Raw genomic sequence first — 22,393 nt, 5'->3', positions numbered from 1 at the left:
TGAGGTATTTGATAACTTCAATCTTTTCTCAGTTTATCATGATGTTAATTATTGGTCTAGTTTTGAGGATTTTTGTTTTCTTTGCATTGAGGTGCAATCCATACAAAAGGTTGTGGACTTTGATCTTCATCTGGAGGTATTTTAAGTCCTCTTTGCTTCCAGGAAGCAAGGCTGCATCACTTGCACATCAAAGGGTGTTAATGACTCTTCCTCCAATACTGATTTCGTGTTCTTCTTCAAATAATCTAGCTTCTCAGATTATTTGTTCAGCATACAGACTGAACAAGTATTATGAAGGATACAAATCGGCACACACCTTTTCTGATTTTAAACCATTCATTATCCCCCTTGCTCTTTTCTAACAACTGCCTCTTGGTCTATGTAAGGGTTCCTTATGTGTCCTGTGTGGCTCTGTAGGATAAACACTCAACTGCAAATTCGGTTTGAACCACAGGTTGACAGTTCGTACTCACCAGCCACTCCTTAGAAACCCTATACAGGCTTGCTATGAGTTGTAACTGACTCGACAGCACTTAATAACAACAATATGAGCTTAATTAAGTGTTCTGGAATATCCATTCTTCACAATGTAATCCATAGTTTGTTATGATACACATAGTCAAAGTGCCTTTGCATAGTAAATCAGACACAAGTAAACATATTTTTAGTATTCTCTGCTTTCAGACAAGCTCCATCTGACACCAGAAATGATATCCCTCGTCCCAAATCCTCTTCTGAATCTGACTTGAATTTCTAGCTGTTCCTTGTTGATGTACTGCTCTAACTATTTTTGTATTATCTTCAGCAAAATTTTACTTGCATGAGATACAATTACACCGGATCCCCTTTCTTTGGAATGGCCACAAGTATGCATTTCTTCCAATTAGTAGACCAGGTAGGTGTCTGTCTTCCAAGTTTCTTGGCTTACATAAGTGAGTGCTTCCATTGCTGTGCCAGTTTTTGGGAAGATTTCAATGTGTGTTCCCTCAATTGCTTGAGTCTTGTTTTTTGTTTTTTTTACCAGTGCCTTCAGGGCAGCTTGAAATTCTTCCTTCAGTACCATTGGTCCTTAATAATATGGTACCTCTTGAAATGTTTGAAAATTGACAAATTCTATTTAGTTCATTGATTCTGTGTTTTCCTTCAATCTTCTTATGATGTTTCCTGTTGTTTTTTGATATTTTGGTGGCATAATATTGTCACCATAATAATCCTTCAATATTGCACCTCAAGGTTTGATTTTTTTTTCTCCAGTTCTGTTTCCATGAGAAATACTAAACGTGGTTTTTCCTTTGAGTTTCCTAACCCCAGATCTTTACACAATTCATTATAATACTTCGTCTTCTCAAGTTGTCCTTTGAAAAATTCTGTTCGGTTCTTTATCTTCATCATTTCTTCCATTCTCTTTAGTTTCTCTACACTAAGGAGCCAGTTTCAGAGTTTCTTCTGACATCCATTTTTGTCTTTTTAGCGGCTTTTTCAAGTATAATGTTCTTGATGTCTTCCCACAGTTCTTCTGGTCTTCAGTCATTAGTATTTCATGCATTAAATATATTCTTGAGATGGTATCTAAATTCAGGTGTGATATTTCAAGGTTATATTTTAGCTTCCTGGACTTGTTTTAATTTTCTTCAGCTTCAGCCTGAACTTGTATATGAGCAATTGATGTTGTAATCTACAGTGGGCCCCTGGCCTTGTTTTGCCTGATGATATTGAGCTTCTCCACAACTTATTCTCAAAGATGTAGTCAATTTGAATCTCATTTGGTAAGATTCAGGTGTAAATTCACTCACCTTTTATGTAGTTAAAAATGGTATTTTCAATGAATAAATCACCAGTTTTGCAACATTCTCTCAAGTGAACACCAGCATCATTTCATCACTAAGGGTATGTTTTCCAACTACAGATTCTTTCTCTTTGTTTCCAGCTTTTTCATTACAATTAGCAGTAAGTGTCAACGCATCTTGATTGCATGTTTGAACAATTTCAGATTGAAAAAGTTGGTAGAATTCTTTAATTTGATCATCACTGACTTTAGTGGTTGGTGTATAAATATGAATAATAGTGGTATGAACTGGTTTTCCTTGTACGTATGGATTTATCCTATCACTGACAGCATTGTACTATAAGACAGATCTTATCATGTTGTTTTTAACAATGAATGTGATGTCATAACTCTTCATTTTCTCCCTCCTGGCAGAGTAAACCATATGATTATCTGATTTAAAATAGCCAATTCCAGTCCATTTCGGCTCACTAATGCCTTTTGTTGTTGTCAAGTTCTTTCAAGTCAGTTCCAGCTCATTGTTGTTATGAAGTGCAGCCTAGTAGGTTTTAACTCATAGTGACTTTATGCACAACAAACCAAAGCACTGCCTGTTCCTGTATCATCCTCACAATTGTTACCCTTGAGCCCATTGCTGCTGCCATTGTGCCAGTCCATCTTGTTGGGGTTGTTCCTCTTTTTCATTGACCCTCCACTTTACCTATCATAATGTCCTTCTCCAGGGACTCCTGCTAACATGGCCAAAGTATGAGAAATGAAGTCTCCCCATCCAAGATTCTAAGGAGTATTTTGGCAGTACTTCCAACACAGATTTGTTTGTTCATCTAGCAGTACTTTTTGCTTTGTTTTATTTATTTATTTATTTATGTATTTATTTATTATTGTGAACCGAGTGATCATTTACATGGGAGAACATCGGCATTATTCCATTGTTTCATTGCAATGATTATAATCTTCTCATTCAAGAGTATCTGCTTCCATTCCCTCTGTTTTTCTTTTTGTTTTGCAGGGGTTGGGTAGGGAGATGTACATAAAAACACTCAGGAATATATAATCATTTAAACCACCAAAGGGCACATTCTGCAAGCCTGCTTTCTGGCTGCCAGCACTCAGTCCCTCTCTTTCCATGAGTCTAAAGTCCTCAGCTGTTCCCTCTTTCCATGTCCTCATCTCTACCTCCATCTCTGGTGTCACTGTTTCTCTGGATGGGGTCCTGCATACTGCTAGTGCTCTTCACCTTTACTGGTTCTATGGTCCTCTGTTTAAGGACTGTAAGATTAACTACTCCTCCATTTTTGTTACAAAACTTCTACCTTTACAGTTGTGACAGTTGCAATTAGTCATGATAACAATTACTCACTATTGACTCATAAGACTCTTATCCCCATTTCCTTTCACCAGACTCATCTATGCAAGATGAAAACTATTTCAGACTCTATCTTCCCCTGCACACTCTTACACTAACCTCCCTTTTGAAAACTTATATGCCAGTCACTCCATGCCTTTACCACCCCCTCATTATAGGTAGCCAATGTCTAAGTTGCCTGTCCCTATCTACTCTGTATATAGAGGGGATGGGCTTGATACTTGATGTGAAGACTCCTTCCCTCTCTGTTGGTATTTAGAGCTACTACATCCATGAATACAGGTCAAGTTCCTCAAATTATAGCAACTTACCCTCATTTTCCTTTATCAAAAATTGTTTTTTTTTGGGTTTCTTTTTATCTTCCTCTAGTTGAGTTCTGATTATCAAGCCATCAAGGCTAGGTCAAATGGGTACTATCTACAAGCAAGTTTGGATGTTCTTGTGCATCTCCCCTCACTTCATATCAGCTGGGTGCTTCACTGTCACCTCTAGCCCTCTGTGGCTATGTCCTGGTCCATGGGCTCAGGTGTCCCCAGGTCTTACCACACTTTGGACCAATCAGCCCTTCCTCTTCTCTCTCTCATCTCCAGGTCAATGGGAGTCTATGGAAGGTGGCTGAACTCAGCCCATTTCTTCATTGCTGCCTAACCCCTCTTCCATTCACCAGTAGATCAGTGTGGTAGCCAGGAACATACATGCCTGCTCATGTGTTCTCTTTGAGTTTCAGTCTTGGAGGGGGTTTGTCTTCAAGAGACTTGATTACTTGCTTGATGGCTTCCCAGTGAACAACTTGCTTATTTTTGTAGTAGCTAATCATATTGCAATTTTTGTCTTGTTTTTTCCTGTTGATCTTTCTTTGAAGATGTATCTTCTGTTGCTCTAGCTGTTCCAAGCTGGTCTCCTTGTATTTTCTAATGGGAATGTCCCACCTCAGAATGTTCTGGATGGGGCTCAGGATTCCACCTAAGGTCCTATACATTGCAAAGGCTCTACAGGATGCCTAGTTCACTGGGCAGGTTGTAGAATCCCTTTGAGGTATTCTAATTACTTATAGGCTGAAGATGGGCTTACAAGCTTTCTGTAATCATGTTTTCCTGACATTCCTTTCTATCACACTCAAGTGTCTATTTTATAATAGTAGGCAAGGGAAACCAATATTCATTAGACAGTCAGTCATCTTAGTATTATTTCCCCTCTTCAGACTATGACTCAATCCCTGTATCACAGAGCCCAGTTGTTCCAAGGTTGACCATATATCACTATTTACCTCTGTCCCATTTAGCCCATGCAAACAGGTCTCAGTGTTCCCCTATCTACCGTGTTCATCCACCCCATCCCCTTTCTTGTGTATTGTCCTCCCAAACACCTAAAGTATTATGTGTCTTCCCCCTACCCTGTTACCCTGTGCTCTACTGTCCCCTCCCTCCACCTTCCCCAAAGCCCCCCACCCCACCCCTCTCCAGTAACCAACACAGAATTCCTCCCCCCCCTTTTAGTATGGGTTTCTTTTCTTAAGCTTTTATAACAATGGTCTTATCCAATATTTGCCCTTTTGTGACTGACTGATTTCACTCAGCATAATGTTCAAGGTTCATTCATGTTATGCGGTAGCTTGCAGCTTCCTTGTTATTCTTCAAGGTAGCATAATATTCTATTGTGTGACTTACCAAAGTTTGTTTATCTATTCTTCCATTGATGGGCATTTAGGCTGTCTCCATCTTTTTGCTATTGCGAATAGTGCTGTTGTGAACACTGGTGTGCATATATCTACTCTTGTTATAGCTTGTACTTTTTGTGGATATATACCAAGTAAAGGAATTGCTGGTTCATAAGGCATTTTATTTCCAACTTTCTGAGGATGGCCACACTGTTTTCCAGAGTGGTTGGACTATTTCGCATTTCCACCAGCAATATAGGAGGGTCTCAGTCTCTCCATATCCTCACCAGCATTTATTGTCCTCTGCTTTTTTTACTTCACTGTTATTACTGGTGTGAGATGATAGCTCGTTGTTGTTCTGACTTGCTTCTCTCTAACGGCTAATGTCACTTTGGGTCAGAATCGACTCGACAGCACTTAACAACAACAACATTGGCTAATGACCATGGACATTTCTTCATATGTTTGTTGGCTGCCCGAATCTCTTCCTTGGTAAAGTCTATGGTACTTTTAATCTCCTCCAACACTGTAACTCAAATGCATCAATTTTTCTATGGTCTGCCTTATTAAATGTTTTTCATCAGTCAGACATATAATCAGAAGGGACCAGTCCCTGGGGAAGGACATCATGTTTAGTAAAGTGAAGGTTCAGTGAAAAAGAAGAAATGTCCTGCACCAAGATGGATTTGCACAATGACAGCAGTAATGTGCTCAAGTGTGAAAGTGATTGTGAGGATGGTGCAGGACAGGTCAGTGTTTTGTTCTTGTGTGACTAAGTTCCCTAAGAGTTGGAGATGACTCATGTCCTCTAACAACAATAATATACACATGTATATAATTTTAAAGTCATTGGCTAGGTCAAAAGCTGTGTACTAAAAAACAGAACTAAAGTTTCTTATTCACAAGTAATGCATTCTTTTCATGTGTGTGTGAAAGACCAATCTAGTTCATAATAATAATATTCTTGTGTTGCTGTTGCTTCCCAGTTAGAATCTGGAATTCTAAATGCTTTCATATCAAACCTAGCTATTGTATTTTTTCCCATTTTACCTTCACACTCTTAACATACCCAGTTCTTTCTCAACTTCCCAAAGATTTTTCTTGTTGGAGTCTCAGTCACTTTTTCCTTTCTTTGTGGATTTTATGTTATTTAGAGATTCCCAGAACTGTCATTTTGAAGGAATTTTAAAACATGAGTGAAATTAGGTGTGTATCATCAATGTCATTTTCCCCCAGATGATATGTATTGTCAAATGAAATGTTTTCAAGACGTCTTTCTGCCAAAACATATTATTCTATGATTTATTTTAATATTGTAAGGGAATTCATAAATGGTGATAAATGTTTAGACTCACCCGCATTTCCCCATACATCTCCAGGACTTCATCCTTTACTTTCAGCTGTTCTTCATGGTCAATGTCTCGAATGCTAAGGATCCTGGTCCTATACTGTCGAAACTGATGCACTTCCTCTGCCTTTTGCATTACCTGCTGCTGATTCAGTTCTTCTGTCTGTAGTACACTATCAGCATTTGTTTTCCTTGTTATAAAAATATAACAGAAAGATATAAATAATTTTGTAACTCTGGAATGAAATTTACTTCAAAATTCAAATAATTTTAAAATTTTATCAGCAGAGTGGTGGTTTGTGTCAAACAAACATTAGGAATACAAAGAACCAACCATTATTTTCCAGTGGGCTTGCTTCCTTTGAGCCATAGTGTGGTACCATAAGATAAGCACTGGACTGGTAACCACAAGGTCATCAGTTCAAACACACCAGCCACCCTCAGAAACCCTATACAGGGTCACTATGAATCAGAACCAACTCAATGGCACACAACAACAACAATGCTCCTTTACTGAATCATTGGTATTTTAGGAACATATTTTAGGAAAATATATATGTAAATTGTAATATGCCATTTGGCTAAGTGATTTGTAGAATTGGTGTTAGCAAGTCTAAGAACATTTTGTGGGCTTTCCTTTTGAATTTATGTTGCTAAATAATTATGATGTTTCCAAATTCATAAATATGCTTGAGTAACAAACTCTCTATTAATCCTATTGGATAACTCTTAAGAAAATGGAATCTAATTAAATAAAGGAAATTGTCTGTAACTCTGCTCACAACAATTGAACTACAAATTAAATATGTACAGAAAACATTTAAATGTTTTCATGGTTAATTTGGAGCTCTGGTGTGGAGCTATAGAATAAGCACTGAACTGATAATCATAACATCAGTGGTTCAAACCCACTAGCCACACCCTCAGAAACCCTATATAAGGTTGTTATGAATCAGATCTGACTAGATGACAACAACAACAATGGTTGATTTAATAAAATATCTGCTAAATTTGAAATATAAAGTAAGATACTTCTAGAATTTCAGATATACTGAGACTATATATAGTAAGCTTCTGAATTCAAATGTTCAGTTGTTTAGCAATTGTCTTATAGTAATACTTTCAAAATTCTATGAATACAGATGTCTGAATAATCACATCTATCAAAACTTACCTTACATATTTAGACATGTCCAGACATTCTAATTTTTTTTTAATAAGATGTGGAGGGAGTTCCAAAATTGTAGGGGATCGTGCATAAGGCCCTGTTTTTAAAAGATAAGAAAGATCTCAATTAAAAAAAAAAAAAATCCAAACATGACTAACTGAATGACTGTGTAACACACTGTAATTGAAATATAATTTTCTCTAGAATGCAACCTTTGATTTCATTGATTAATTTAATCTGCTCTTGTTGAGTATAATATTTCACACTCATACTCTAGTTGGAGTTATTATACTTACAGTTAAATGAAGGAAATAATAAAACATAGCCAAAACTAAGATACTCGATAAGGAGAATAACAACATTAATAAAGGAAGACAAAAACACTCCTACTCTGAGTTACAAAATTTCATTATAAACCAGCTAAAGACATTAGGCTAAGTGCAAAAATTACAGAAAGCACTATGGGAGTAGAAATGAAAAATTGTTGGGACACCACCTTCCAGAATGGAGACGGGACATATAATAGGATACACTGGAACTCAAAATAAGTAACAGCTTTGTATACCATAGATCCATAGTGAACTCACAGCCAGATTTGAGAAAAAAAAAACAAACTTCAAACTCTTGGATATTAATGTTTAACTTTTACAGACCATTTAATTTCTTAAGGTATAATTTACATACATAAAATTCACTCATTTTAGGTTTGAAATTCAATGATTTATCATTATCAAAATCTAGTTTTAATGTTTCCATCACTCAAGTATTTAATGTACCCTTTAAAACTCATTCTCCTTTCCCACCACAATCTCCAGACAACCAATCTAATTTTGTCTCTAAAGAATTGCCTGGACACTTCAATAAAGTGGAATCATCCAGTACATGGTCCCTTGTGTATGGTTTCTGCTATTAGTATAATGTTGTCACCCATGTTGAATCAAGTGCCAGTATGTAATTTATATTTATTGCTCAATAATATCCCACATTTTGTTGTCCGTTTACCAGTTGATGAACATTTGAATTGTTTCTACTTTTTGGTTCTCATAAATAATGCTGCTATGAATATTCAAATGAATGTCTTTGTGTGGACATACAATTTCATTTATCTTGGGTAGCTACCTAGGAGTTGTTCTTATGGTAGAATTATGATTAAATTTTTAAGAAACTATCAAGCAGTTTCCCAAAGTGGCTGTACCATTATATATTCTCACCAAAAATTTATAAGGGTTCTCATTTCTCCACATTCTTGCAAATATTTGTTATTGATAATAGCCACTTTAATAGATTTTAAAAGATACATCTTTGCAGTTTCATTTTGCATTCTGGAATGGCTAATGTACATAAATCAAGAGGCAGTTATTCTGATAGAATATTCTGACTGTAGGTTTTAAAATTAGGAAAGGGATGCATCAGTATGATAGCCTTTCACCAATCTTCTTCTACCTGTGTGCTAAGCAAATAACCCAAGAAGCTGCACTGTATGAAGAAGAATATGGCATCAGGACTGGAGAAAGGCCCATTAATGACCTGTGATATGCAGATGACACAACCCTACTTGTTGACAGTGAAAAGGAGTTGAAGTACTTAGTGATGAAGATTAAAGACCACAGTCTTCAGTATGGATTATAACTTAACATAAAGGAAACAAAAATGTTTACAATGGAATCAGTAAGTTGCATCATGATAAATGGAAAAAAAGATTGCAGTTGCCAAAGATCTTGTTTTATTTGAATCCACAATCAAAATCCATGGATGCAGCAGTCAAGGCATTTAACTATGTATGGTGCTGGTGGTAGTTATGTGCCATGGAGTCAGTTCCGACTCATAGTGACCCTGTAAAGGGTTTCTGAGGCTGTAAATGTTTATGGGAGCAGAAGACCTCATCTTTTTAACATGGAACAACTGGTAGTTTCAAGCTGCTAATTTTGGGGTTAGCAGCCCAACTTGTGACCACTACACTACCAGAGTTTCTTAAACAGTGTGTATGGCATTAAGCAAATCTGATACCAAAAGGCCTTTTCAAGTTGTTGAAAAGCAAAGAGATTACCTTGAGGACTAACATACACTAACCAAAGCTGGTATTATCAGTCATCTCACATGCATGTGAAAGCTGGGCAATAAATAAGGAAGATGGAAGAAGAATTGATGACTGAATTATGGTGCTGGCAAAAAATATTGACTATACCATGAACTGTTAGAAAAACGAACAAATATGTATGGGGAGAAGTACAACAAGAATGCTGTTTAGTGACGAGCCTGGTGAAACTTGACCTCATGCACTTTGGGCATGTTAACAGGAGGGCCCGTAGCTGGAGAGGTGCTCAAGCTTGGGAAAGTACAGAAGGTGAGAGAGAAAAAGAAGCGCTTCAATGAGATGGATTGACATAGTGTCAGCAACAATGGGCTCAACCATAGCATCACTTATGAGGATGGACTTGGACCAAGTCGTGTTTCCTTCTGTTGTATGTAAAATGACTATGAGTTGGAACTGACTTGTCAGAACCTAACCACAACTGTTACTAATGCTGTTGAACATCTTTTTGTTTGCTTATTAGCCATTCAGATACGATCTTGAATAAAATACTTTCTGACATATTTTATATACATTTAAATTGTACTGCTTGTTTTCTTGTTGAGTTGCAAGAATTTTTCTATATTTTGGATGAAAGTTTGTTGTCAGATCAATGATGTAAAAGGATTTTTTCAGTTTGTGGTTTGTCTTTTCATCTTCTTAACGTCTTTTGAAGCAAAAAAATTTATAATTTTTATCAAGTCTCATTAATCTTTTTTTTTTTTTTTTTTTGTTAGATCTTCCTTTTTGGTAGTATATCTGAGAAGTGTCTACCTAATCCAATATAATGAATAATTTAACATGCATTTCCTTTCAGTAGTTTTATAATTGTCAAAATATTTTTCAAAATTATTTTGGTCATTCTGGGCCTTTGAATTTCTATATGATTAGGATCTGCTTGTCTAATTCTTTAAAAGATTTTGTGGGATTTTGCTAAAGGTTACACTGAATTTATGGATTAATTTAGGAATAATTAAAATTTATTGACAATTGTATATGTAACCACTATGATTTTATTTTTACTATTTGTGTGGCACTGTAGGATAAGCACTGGGCTGCTAACTACAAGGTAGATCATTCAAACCCACCAGCCACTCCTTAGAAACCCTAAGCAGGATTGCTAAGATTTAGAGCTGACTCCACGGCACTTAATAACAAATTTTACATACATGAATTGTATAAAATATTACTACTAAAATAATTTTTCCCTCACTTTATTTTTAGGTTAAGCATTTAATAATCAGGTGCGGGTGCAGCTGATGAACTTTGCTAAGTATCTGTAAAAAACTATGATTACAAAATGCACATTTTTATAATCTTGGACATTACATATGTTTAAGTCACTATGTTTTCCAGGATTTATATTTCAAAATATGAATGTACTTTGCCCTATAGGGTTTCCAAAGCTTTATGGGAGCAGACTTCCACATCATTCTTTTCCACAGAGCAGCTGGTAGGTTCAATCTGCCAGTCTCTCGGTTAGCAACTGAGTGCTTAAGCACTGCGCCCTCAGGGCTCCTTAATTAAAGAAATACTTAGTGATATTGTTCTTTCACGCACTGTGCTCATGCTTGTCCTTTGCTGCTGAGTGTGCTCCAGCTCCACTTTCACTGCCTAATGCTTTTGGCAGTTCCTTTATGTGCTTACCCAACTGCCACTTCTTCCAGAGCATGCTCCCTGATGTGGTGGTCTGCTTGACATCTGAACTCACAGTACTCTTTGCTTCTCGCTCCTTTACAGTAATTGCAGGTTTTTCTATTATAACATGATGTGTGCATTACTGAAGACACTTGCATGCAACAAAATCACATATAAAACCTAACAGGACATATGGAATCATAGATTCAAAGCAGATGCAGATGACTCAAAACCCTTGCAAATTCTAATCAGAGCACTAGCAGAAAAAAAAAAAAATTAGGTATATAAAAAATGACTTGAATGGTATAGGCAGGTCTGCTAGTACGGCTGGAAGCTGCCTCCAGATATGCTCATATTAAAAAGAAAAGGAAAAAAAAAAGGTATACATTTGAAGTCAGTCTAGGTGGCGCTGTAATGATTTGGAATGATGTTCCTTCCACCTCGTCTTATTCTGGCGTGGAAGCCAGAAGTACCTTACAATTTGATTCTGAGTAGAATTGAGAACTATTTAAGGGAGAAGACACCTTTAGTTTGCTGAAAAATGGTCCTTAGTAATGTATAGGATAAAACAGTTACATAAACATGTTTCTTCAAAGTCACATGTTGATTTTTAAGACAATTACCCATCAAATTTTTCTCTTGGAGTGAGTAATGTGATTGGAGTAGGAATGAATGGAGGAAGACTGTAACAACCTGCAATATGCAGAAGACACAACCTTGCTTATTTAAAGTGACTAGGACTTGAAACATCTATTGATAGAGAGCAAAGACTATAGCTTTCAGTACGGATTACACTTCAAAATAAAAAACAAAACTCCCCATAACTGGATCAATAAGCAACATCATAATATATACAGAAAAGACTGAATTTACCATGGATGTCATTTTACTTGGATACACAATCAACACCCATCGAAATATTGTTGTTAAGTGCTGTAGAATCAGTTTTGACTCATAGTGATTCTGTCTCGGGTTTTTAAGGAGCAGCTGGTAGGTTTGAGCTGCCAAACTTGTAGTTTGCAATCAATTGCTAATCCTAAAGTTCTACACCAGGAATCTATAGAATAGCAATCAAGATATAAAACAACATACCACATTGGGCCAATCTGCTGCAGAAGACCCCTTTTAAGTGTTAAAAAGCAAAGCTGTCAATTTGCCGACTAAGGTGCACTTGACCCAAGCCATACTACTTCAATCATCTCATATGCTGGACAATGAATGATGAAGATTGAAGAATTGACACTTTTGGATTTTGATGTTGGCAAAGAATATTGGATTGCCAAAAGAATGAGCATGTCAACCAAAATATGAATTTGTTGGTGAGACTTACTATCATGTACATTGAACATGTTATTGTTGTTATTGTCATCAGGTGCCATCGAGTCGGAACCGACTCATAGTGACCCCATGCACAGCAGAACGAAACAATGTCCATTCTGGGCCAACCTCACTACCGCTGCCACACTTGGGTCTATCAATGATGCCACCTGGCTGATCCATCTTGTTCGGGGTCTTCCTCTTTTTCTCTGACCCTCCACTTTACCCAGCATGACATCCTTCTCCGACGATTGTTTCCTCCGGACAATATGTCCAAAGTAGGAGAGATGAAGCTTAGCCATCCTGGCCTCCAAGGAGCACTCTGGCTGCACTTCTTCCAAAACAGATCTATTGGTTCTTTTGGCAGTCCATGGCACTTTCAGTATTCTCTTCCAACACCACAACTCAAAGGCATCAATTCTTCTACAATCCTCCTTATTCACTGTCCAGCTTTCGCATCCATATGAGGCTATTGAAAACACCATGGCCTGGGTCAGGCGCACCTTAGTCCTCAAGCTGACATCTCTGCTCTTCAATACTTTAAAAAGTTCCTGTGCAGCAGATTTGCCCAGTGCAATACGTCATCTGATCTCTTGACTGCTACTTCCGCAAGTGTTGATAGTTGATCCAAGAAGAATGAAGTCCTTAACAACTTCAATCTTTTCTCCATTGATAAGAATGTTGTTTATTGGTCCAGTGGTGAGGATTTTTGTTTTCTTGACATTGAGATGTAATCCATAGCGAAGGCTGTGCTCTTTAATCTTCATAAGTAAATGTTTCAAGTCCTCTTCACTTTCAGCGATCAAGGTTGTATCATCTGCATATCACAGGTTGTTAATGAGTCTTCCTCCAATCCTGATGCCACGTTATTAGGAGATACCATTTCCTGGAGAAGAGAATCATATTGGGTGAGGTAAAGGGCCAGTGAAAAAGAAGAAAACACTCTCAACAAGATGGGTTGGCACAGTGGTAACAATAATGGGCTCAAACCTAATGTTTGTGAGGATGAAACAGTACTGGGCAATGTTCCGTTGTTATGAATCAGACCTGACTTTAAAGCACCTAACAGGGGGTTGTTCTGAGTTTAAAAAAAAAAAAAAAAAAATTTACACAATTGAAACTATTCCTAGAGTGATCGTGATCAAGAATGTATACATATGGATTGAGCTACAGAGATGAAAGAATTCATGGTTTATTTAATTGGTCATTTTTTGCTATCATTGCTCATGTTCTGTATGCTGTAATGAAACTGTATTATGATACAGTGAAATCTGTGAAAGCCAGAACATGATGGGGCTGCCTTGTTTTTTCCAGGTCTTGAATATTTTCTGCCATTGACAGGGTTCAGTCATATAGTCTTTCTATCACTTTCTTCAGTGGAAAACATTTGTGTTTTTCTTTACTGAGAGGTTTCTGCATTATACAGGTTTCTGCCTTCTACAGGTTTCAGCTTTTGCAAGTTTATCAAGCTGAGACTTTAAAATAAATCAGTATATAGTGATACCATCCAAAATGAAACCCACTGCCATCGAGGCGATTCTGATTTGCACCGATCTTGAGGTCAGCAACCCAATGTTTAGCTCACAGGGCCACCGCCGCTCCTTATGATAAGTAGCAACAATCTGTTTGGGCCTGACATGTATTTTGGATTCTCAAACTTTATAATTGTTATTATTAAACTTAAAATTAAAAGTGGAAAACTATTTTTAGTAATAAAGTCCAGACACTAGAAGACAAGAGATGTATATTCTCTTCACATTTGAATTGTTAACAATGAGGTTTTCAGGTACTTAAAAACACTCTTTCAGTGAATGAAAGAAGCAACAGAAAAAAAGTCAGAGGAAAAATAGAAATTTTAACAACATAATTAAATAACTTGACCCTTTTCACATATCAAGGATACTTCACCCATCAACCACAGAACAAAATATTATTTTAAGCATACATGAACATTCACTAAAATAAATCGTGTGCTGGGCTATGAAAAAGTTTCAACAACTATCAAGAGGTTGAAGTCATAATGACTTATGTTCTTTGAACACAATAGAATCAAACTAGAAACTGAATCAGAAAGAGAATTAGCAAATGCTCACATGTTCTGAAAGGCAGCAGCAGCACACATTTATATCACTCGTGGTTCAAAGAGAAAAGTCTAATGATGATTAAAAATGCTTTGAGTCAACACTAAGAAAAATACAACAGCTAAAGCAGTGAAATCAACAGCTCCACTTGCATTCTTCTGACAATATAATTTTTTTTAAAGGATTGCGGTCAATTATCTAAGATTCAATCTTACAGAGGCTAGAAAAATATTAGTAAGTTATTCCAAAGAAATCAGAAGATAATGAAGAAAAAAACGCTGAAAATGAAACTGTTGAAATAAGGGCAGACATCTAAAAGTGGAAAGTAGATTCTTTAAGATATTAACACAATAGATGAAAAACTGAGGATAAAAATGTATGCCAATAAGTCTGAGAGCTTAGATAAAATGAACACATTTCTTATGAAGTTCAACTTACTAACTAGACGATGTAAACCATTTAAAACCCATTGCCATGAAGTCTATTGACCTAGTGAGACACAGAGGGTACACAGAGTAGGAGTAAAAATATAAGACGTTAAAGAAGATGAGCTGACCATGATTGGACTGAGAAGACTGGTACCTCAATGAAGGAAATGCCTGATAAAGGGATGAGGGTTGAGGTATGTATTACCTGAGAATTGACATATGTCAAAATTCATCAAACTGCAAACTTAGTATTGGTGACGTAACAATGTATGCTATACCTTACAACTAAATTTAACAATAACAATAATAAAATCTAGAGACTTAAGAAAATGAACGGTGTCCTATTCACTTTATTTGCCAGCATTACAATAGACTCTAATGGTTTTAGGAGTGAATACGTTGGGTGTTAAATACTTTCAGATCTTAGCTCTGTCACTTTTCAGAATGACTGAGGAAGAATAAGATAGCCTCTCTTAGCTTTGGTCTCCTTATTTGTAATAATAGTGTCTATCTTATATCTGCTGTGAACTTCAATGAGAGTAAACATAAAGTTCTTAGCACTTAGTATTCATGCCAGGAATAGGTACCTATTTGCTTTCCATACTGCTTGTTAAATGGTGTAGTGTGATGTCATCACAGTACAACCATCACTGAATTCCATTCCTGAATAGGTGAAAATGGACAAGCCTGACTTACCACTGGACAGCGGAGTGCAGTGTTACATGGAGGGAGCCACAGGGACCGACCTCGGTGCAAATGTTGGCTTTGTTACACCTTGTGTACATAGGTAATTACTGAGACTCTCTGAGTCTGTGTCCTTGGTGGCAAAATGGAAAATAATGTATACCTCAGTGGGTTGATAAAGTAAGTGAAAATATTAACACAGAGTACAGGTCTGAGCATAATTACTCAATAAAAATAGTTGGATTATTATTTTCTTATTTTTGTTATTTACTGCTATTCTTTTAGAAAGGGATCAGATTGATAATAGAAGGCTTGTCTTCAAGTTCACTCACTGTTACTTTTTAATTAGGTTGCACCTTTTTCTTGGGATTTATATTTTCTTAAAAGAGGAAACTATATCTATTGGGGAGGAAAAAGACAAATGTAGGAAGTAAATCGGAAAATATCAGAGAAAGTGCTTCGATAATGAAGCATTATCTGAAATTGCTTTTTTCTTTCTTTCTTTCTTTCTTTCTTTCTTTCTTTCTTTCTTTCTTTCTTTCTTTCTTTCTTTCTTTCAAGTATAACTTCTTGATGGTCTTTGAAAAAGAGTTAAAGAAGCAACAGCTGCACTGTGTGGCGCATGGGGCAGGGCACACTGACCTTCTTCCACTGTTTTCACAGGACTTTCAGCCGCTGGAGCACACTCAGTTTCAGGCATTTTCTTAAAGTACTGGCTGAGGTAATGCAAACGAGCCTGAGAAGCCTAAAAAACAAATATTGTCAGCTTTTTAAACACTTTTTGAAAATAACTAAGAGTACAGGTGATAGATATGTGAATAGTAATCAAAAGGAATAGATAACAAAGTGAATTGGATAAGATGATTGAGCCAGTCCAGTAATGATCAAACAAACTCAAAATTTTGAACCCATCAATGATTTAGATAGAGCTATTTTAGAACACTGTTGTTGTTGTTAAGTGCCGTTGAGTCAGTTCCGACTTATAGTGACTCTGTATAGGGTTGGTATTTAAAATACCTTTGGTATGACTTCCAGAGTCACAGCAACAAGCAAGCCGTCTCAGTTCAACAAACTAATAGACAAGGTCGCTCATGGTGGACAGGTGTCAGTTAAGCTTCCAGACTAAGACAGACTAGGTCTGAAGGAGAGACAAACTACTTCTGAATATTTAGTCACTGGAAACCTTATGACTAAAACTGGAACATGATCAGATAGCAGCAGAATATTGAAAAATGATGAAGAGCACCAGAATATTGTCAGATATAGTGCCAGACAATGAATCCCTCAGGTGAGAAGGCACTCAAAATACAACGGGAAAAGTAGACTTGACCGGGATGATACTGACAAGGCACAACTCAAAATGAGGAGAAACAGCTCTAAACATTCATTATTAATCAGATCATGGAGTGTATGAAATATGAATCTAGGAAAATAGGAAGTTGTCAAAAATTAAATGGAATGCATAAAGATCTATAACTTAGGTATTAGTGAGCTGAAATGGACTGGTATTGGTCATTTTGAATCTGACAATCACTTGACTTACTATGATGGAAATGACAAACTGAAGAAATAAAGTGTCGCATGTGGTGCTGTGGGCTAGTGTGCTAGACTGTAAAGTAGGTTTGAACCACAAGGTTCAATCTCACCAATTGATCCTTGGAAAACCTATACAGGGTGGCTATGGGTTGGAACCAACTCTACGGTGCTTAACAACAACAACAACAACAACAACATTTCATCATCAAAAAGAACATCTCAAGATCTATCTTGAGGTACAATGCTGTCTGTGATAGGATAATACTTATATACACCTACAAGTAAGACTAGTTAATACAACTACAACTCAAATTTACACATCAAGTGATGATGAAATTGAAGAATTCCAGCAAAATTTTCAGTCTGAAATTGATCAAACATGCAATCAAGATGTATTGATAGTTACTAATAATTGCAATGATGAAGTTGGAAACAAAGGGGAAGGATAAGTAGTTTGAAAATATGGCCGTGGTGATAGAAATGATGCTGGAGTAATCATGATAGAATTTTGCAAGACCAATGACTTCTTCATTGTAAATATGTTTTTTAACAACATGTACCTATATACATGGACCTCACCAGATGGGATACACAGAGATCAAATTGACTACAACTGTGGAAAGAGACCATGGTAAAGCTCCATATCATCATCCAAAACAAGTACAGGGGCAGACTGGGAAACAATCAATTACTCATATGCAAGTTTAGGCTAAATTAAGATAAGTTCATGAGACTGAAAATATGACCTTTAATATATCCCACCTAAATTTACAGATTATCTCAGGAACAGATTTGATGCATCAGACACTTAATGACTGAAGACCAAAAGAGTTGTGGATGACAATGAGAACATCATACAGAAAGAAAGCAAAAGGTCATTAAAAAGACAAGAAATAAGGAAAAGAAAAAAATGGATGACAGAAGAAACTCTAAAATTTACTCTTCAGTGTAGAAATGCTAAAGCAAATGGAAGAAATGAGGAAGTAAAAGAGCTGAATAGAAAATTCCAAAGGGCAGCTAGAGAAGCCAAAGTAAGAAATTATAACCAAATGTGCAAAGATCTGGAGTTAGAAAAGGGAAGAACACACTCAGCATTTCTCAAGCTGAGGGAACAGAAGAAAAAAATTCAGGCTTTGACATGCAACATTGAAAGATTCTATGGGCAAAATACTAAATAATGCAGAAAGCATCAAAAGAAGACCAGAATACACACCAAAAGAAATGGTAAATGTTCAACCATTTCAAAAGGTAGCATGCAATTAAGATCCAATGATACTAAAGAAAGAATGCAAGGTATACAGAAGCAATTGGCAAATAAGGCTCTGGGAATTGATATAATGCAAATGGAAATCTTTCAATAAAATAATGCAGCACTGCAGGCACTCAATAATCTATGCCAAGAAATTTGGAAGCTAACTACCTGACCAACTGATTAGAAGAGATTAATATTTGTGATCATTACAAATAGAGGTGAGCTAACAGAATGCAGAAACCATTAGGCAATATTATTAATATCATGCATAAGTAAAATTTTGATGAAGATAATTTTAAAAAGACTGCAACAGTACATTGACAGGGAGCTGCCAGAGATTCAGACTGGATTTAGACAGGGACGTGGAATGATGGATATCATTGCTGATGTAAGGTGGATCTTGGCTGAAAGCAGAGAATACTAGAAATATGTTTACCTGCTCTTTGTTTGACTATACAAAGGCTTATGATTATGTAGATCAGGACAAGCTATGGACAACATTTCAGAGAATGAATATTCTGGAATACTTAATTGTGCTCATGAGGAACCTGTATATATACCAAAAGACAGTTGTTTAAACAGAACAAGGGAACACAGAATGGTTTAAAATCAGGAAAGGTTTGCATGAAGATTGTATTCTTTCACCATACTTATTCCATCTGTATGCTCAGCAATTAATCCTAGAAGCTGGATTATATGAAGAACATAGCTTTAAAAGAATTATTGGAGGAAGACTCATTAACAACCTGAGGTATGCAAATGTTACAACCTTGCTTGCCGAAAGGACTTAAAATACTGATGAAGATCAAAGAGCACAGCCTTCGGTATGGATTGCATCTCAATGTAAAGAAAACAAAAATCCTCACCACTGAACCAATAAATAACATCCATACAAATGGAGAAAATTAGGGGAGTTGTCAAAGACTTCATTTCTTTTCTCATCAACCATCAACACTCATGGAAACAGCAGTCAAGAAATCAAGACATTGAATTAGGCAAATCTGCTGTACAAGACCTCTTTAAAGTGTTCAAGGGCAAAAATGTCAGTTTGATGCAAGTCATAGTATTTTCAACAGATGAAGGATGGCCAGACTTCATTTCCATACTTTAGACAAATCATAAGGAATGAAAAGTTCCTGGAGAAGGACATCATGCTTAGTATAGCGGAGAGTCAGCAAAAAAAAGGAAGATTAACAATAACATGGTTTGTCATAGTGGCAGCTGCAATGGACTTAAGCTTAACAATGATTGTGAGATTGGTGCAGGACTGAACAGTGTGCATAAGGTCACTATGATTCGGTACCGACTTGACGGCAACTCACAACCACAGTTTTTAGAACTAATAAAGTCTCAATCCTAAAACAAATACTCTGGGTATGCTATACAGATCCAATTCACCCTGAACCTTTTTTTTGTCTGCCCCAATAACCTCAAATTGTAACATGAGAATTTACATATGATTATTTCACTATGGCAGTGATTCTTATAGAAAATAGAAAAGGGAACAGAGAGAAGATGGGTGTATATTCCAGAAGAGGGCAGCACAAGCCCTCATCTTCTGCTCAAAGAACACAAGCAGACATATTAAACAGTTTCATGAGTTTTAACTCAGGGATGTTAACAGCAGGTGTGGATATAGCCAGAGTTGTGTGGGGAAAAAAGGAGCTATCCCACGGTCTAGACTTAAAAGTGGCATCACTATGTACTTTGTTTTTGGCAGTCCTTTGAATATCAGGAGGCCAATATTCCACAATGTGTCTCAATGTGATATTAACATATTCGTAAATATCTGACAGACTTGAGGCTGAGAAAGGAATGACTATCTGGTTTCTACAGCATGGCCCTTTCCTTCACACTATGCATAGGAATGGGTGGTTAAAGGTCAATCTTTCAAACTCAGGCTACTTTGACTGCTCTTCCTGGCTCAGTCGTCTCCCAGGCTTGCTTCATGGCTCGGATTTCATCTGCTCTCTCTGTATCTTTTTTCACTTCAAGTAAGTCAATTTCATTGTACTCGGTGACCAATCTCAAAACCCAGTATGGTTTATTAGGGTCATCTTGTTGAGAATGAACAGCAGACATCTGATGGAATAAAATGAAAACCTTTGGGTTAGACACTTTCTTCCTTTCAAAAAGGTCTATTTATGACCCATAATAGCAATGTTAGGTACAAACACCAAAGAAATAAGTATACACTGCGTGATTAAGTGAAAACAACAACAACAACAACCAAACATTACTACTAGGGTTCTAAGGAGCTCTGGAGGTGTAGTGGTTATGAGTCGGGCTGCTAACCTCAAGGTCAGAAATTCGAGACTACCAGTTGTTCCATGAGAAAAAGATGAGGCTTTCTGTTCCCAGAGATTAGAACCAACTCCATGGCACACCAGTACCACCACTAGGGTTCTAGTTCATATATGCACAAGATAATTCCAAACACAACATGTATAAACATGATATTATGAGCAGTGGATGGCTGCAGACAACTTCTCTCTGTAATAAAAATCTTAGCTCTTTGTTGGTAAGTGTCATAGAGTCAGTTTTGATCCAAATCAACCCTCTATAGGTTTTCTGAGGAGCAGCTGTTGGATTTGTACTGCCGAAGTTGTGGTAAGTAGCCCAGTGCCTATCCTATACCACCACACCAAGAGTCAGTTCTTTTTAGGATGTCTTTTTAAAAAATAGGTCCAGTCAAAAAAAAATGCCTTCTGTCTCATTCAATTCCAAACAGAGTGTTCAGCTCCATAGGTTATAGTGATTGGGGGGAATTCCAAAGGGTAATCTTGATAGATTTTCTCAAAGGATACCGGCAACCATGGGGACTAATTAGGAAAAAGTTATATGGAAATTGAAAACTGCATTTGTGAGAAAAAGCATGAAGAGCTGTGCTGAGGACATTTTCCCATCATGACAAAGTACCTGCTCATTCTTCAACAGGAGCAAAGGCAGTCCTACAAGAATTTTAATGGGAAATCTTACCACATCCACCTTACAGCCCTGACCTTACTCCTTAAGATTTTTTTCCCCAAACTGCAAAGACCATTTCAAAGGACCATTATTGAGTCCCTCAAGGATGTGAAAACATCAGTTTTGACATGATGTTAATTGAAGAGCAAGCTCATAAAAATTCTTTGGGGAGGGTTTGTTGTTGTTGTTGTTAACTGCTGTCAAGTTGGAAGGTTTAAAGAGATGGAAACCACCTTTAGAAGTGTATAGCCCTAGTTGGCGGATATGTTGAGAAACAATAGCTTCACAATATGATTTTTGTTTGTTTGTTAAGTGCCGTTGAGTCGGTTCCGACCCATAGCGACCCTGTACAGGGTTTCCGTACAGGGTTTCCGAGGGTGTAAATCCTTACGGGAGTAGAAAGCCTCATCTTTCTCCCGCGGAGCGGCTGGTAGTTTCGAACCGCTGACCTTAAGGTTCGCAGCCCGATTCATAACCACTACCAGAGCTCCTTTCACAATTATTTTTGTTTAATAAAGGCTTCTATGATTTTGAACAATACTTTTTGACTTATCCTCATACACACACACACACACACACACACAAAGGCTTATATAACAATATGCACTGCAGCCTTATCAATAACAGGAACAATTGACTGCATGAGTGAAGAAGAAAATTATAATATATGCAATCATAAGATTGAATACTACTTAACAATAGCATAATGAACTACTGTTATACATCCTGGAATGGATGGACTCAGCATAGAGGCAAAGAAGTCGAGCAAAAGAATATATTTTATAAGAATCATTTATATGAAATTCCAGAACAAGCAAAACTAACCTTAGTGACTGGGAGCGGAGTGGTTGCTGAGGGTGGGCAGTGGGATGGGATGGGAATGGAAATGAGGATGGGATGGGGTAAGGGGTGGTGGTGAGTGTGGGGACAACAAAATCAGCTCCAAAGAAGAACTGAGGAAATATCTGAGCCTATGGAAATGTTCCATAATCAAAACATTGTATTTCTCAAGCTGGGGGAACTGAAGAAAAAATTCAAGCCTCGACTTTCGCTATTGAAAGATTCACTGGGCAAATTATTGAATGATGCAGAAT

At 36.9% G+C, this 22,393-nt stretch overlaps 1 protein-coding gene across 1 annotated transcript in view; it reads right to left on the bottom strand.

The window, feature by feature from the left end:
* ADGB (androglobin) overlaps positions 1-22,393 on the bottom strand; it is a 330,382-nt gene that overhangs the window by 12,903 nt on the left and 295,086 nt on the right. The window contains 6 exon segments of the mRNA XM_006872054.1: positions 6,165-6,348; positions 7,332-7,431; positions 10,939-11,151; positions 13,871-13,873; positions 16,187-16,289; positions 20,238-20,414. Coding sequence (XP_006872116.1) covers positions 6,165-6,348; positions 7,332-7,431; positions 10,939-11,151; positions 13,871-13,873; positions 16,187-16,289; positions 20,238-20,414 — 780 coding nt within the window.

This window comes from Chrysochloris asiatica, unplaced genomic scaffold (genome assembly GCF_000296735.1).
Source record: "Chrysochloris asiatica unplaced genomic scaffold, ChrAsi1.0 scaffold00182, whole genome shotgun sequence".
NCBI lineage: Eukaryota > Metazoa > Chordata > Mammalia > Afrosoricida > Chrysochloridae > Chrysochloris > Chrysochloris asiatica.
This window is presented reverse-complemented; position numbering and strand designations above follow the sequence as displayed.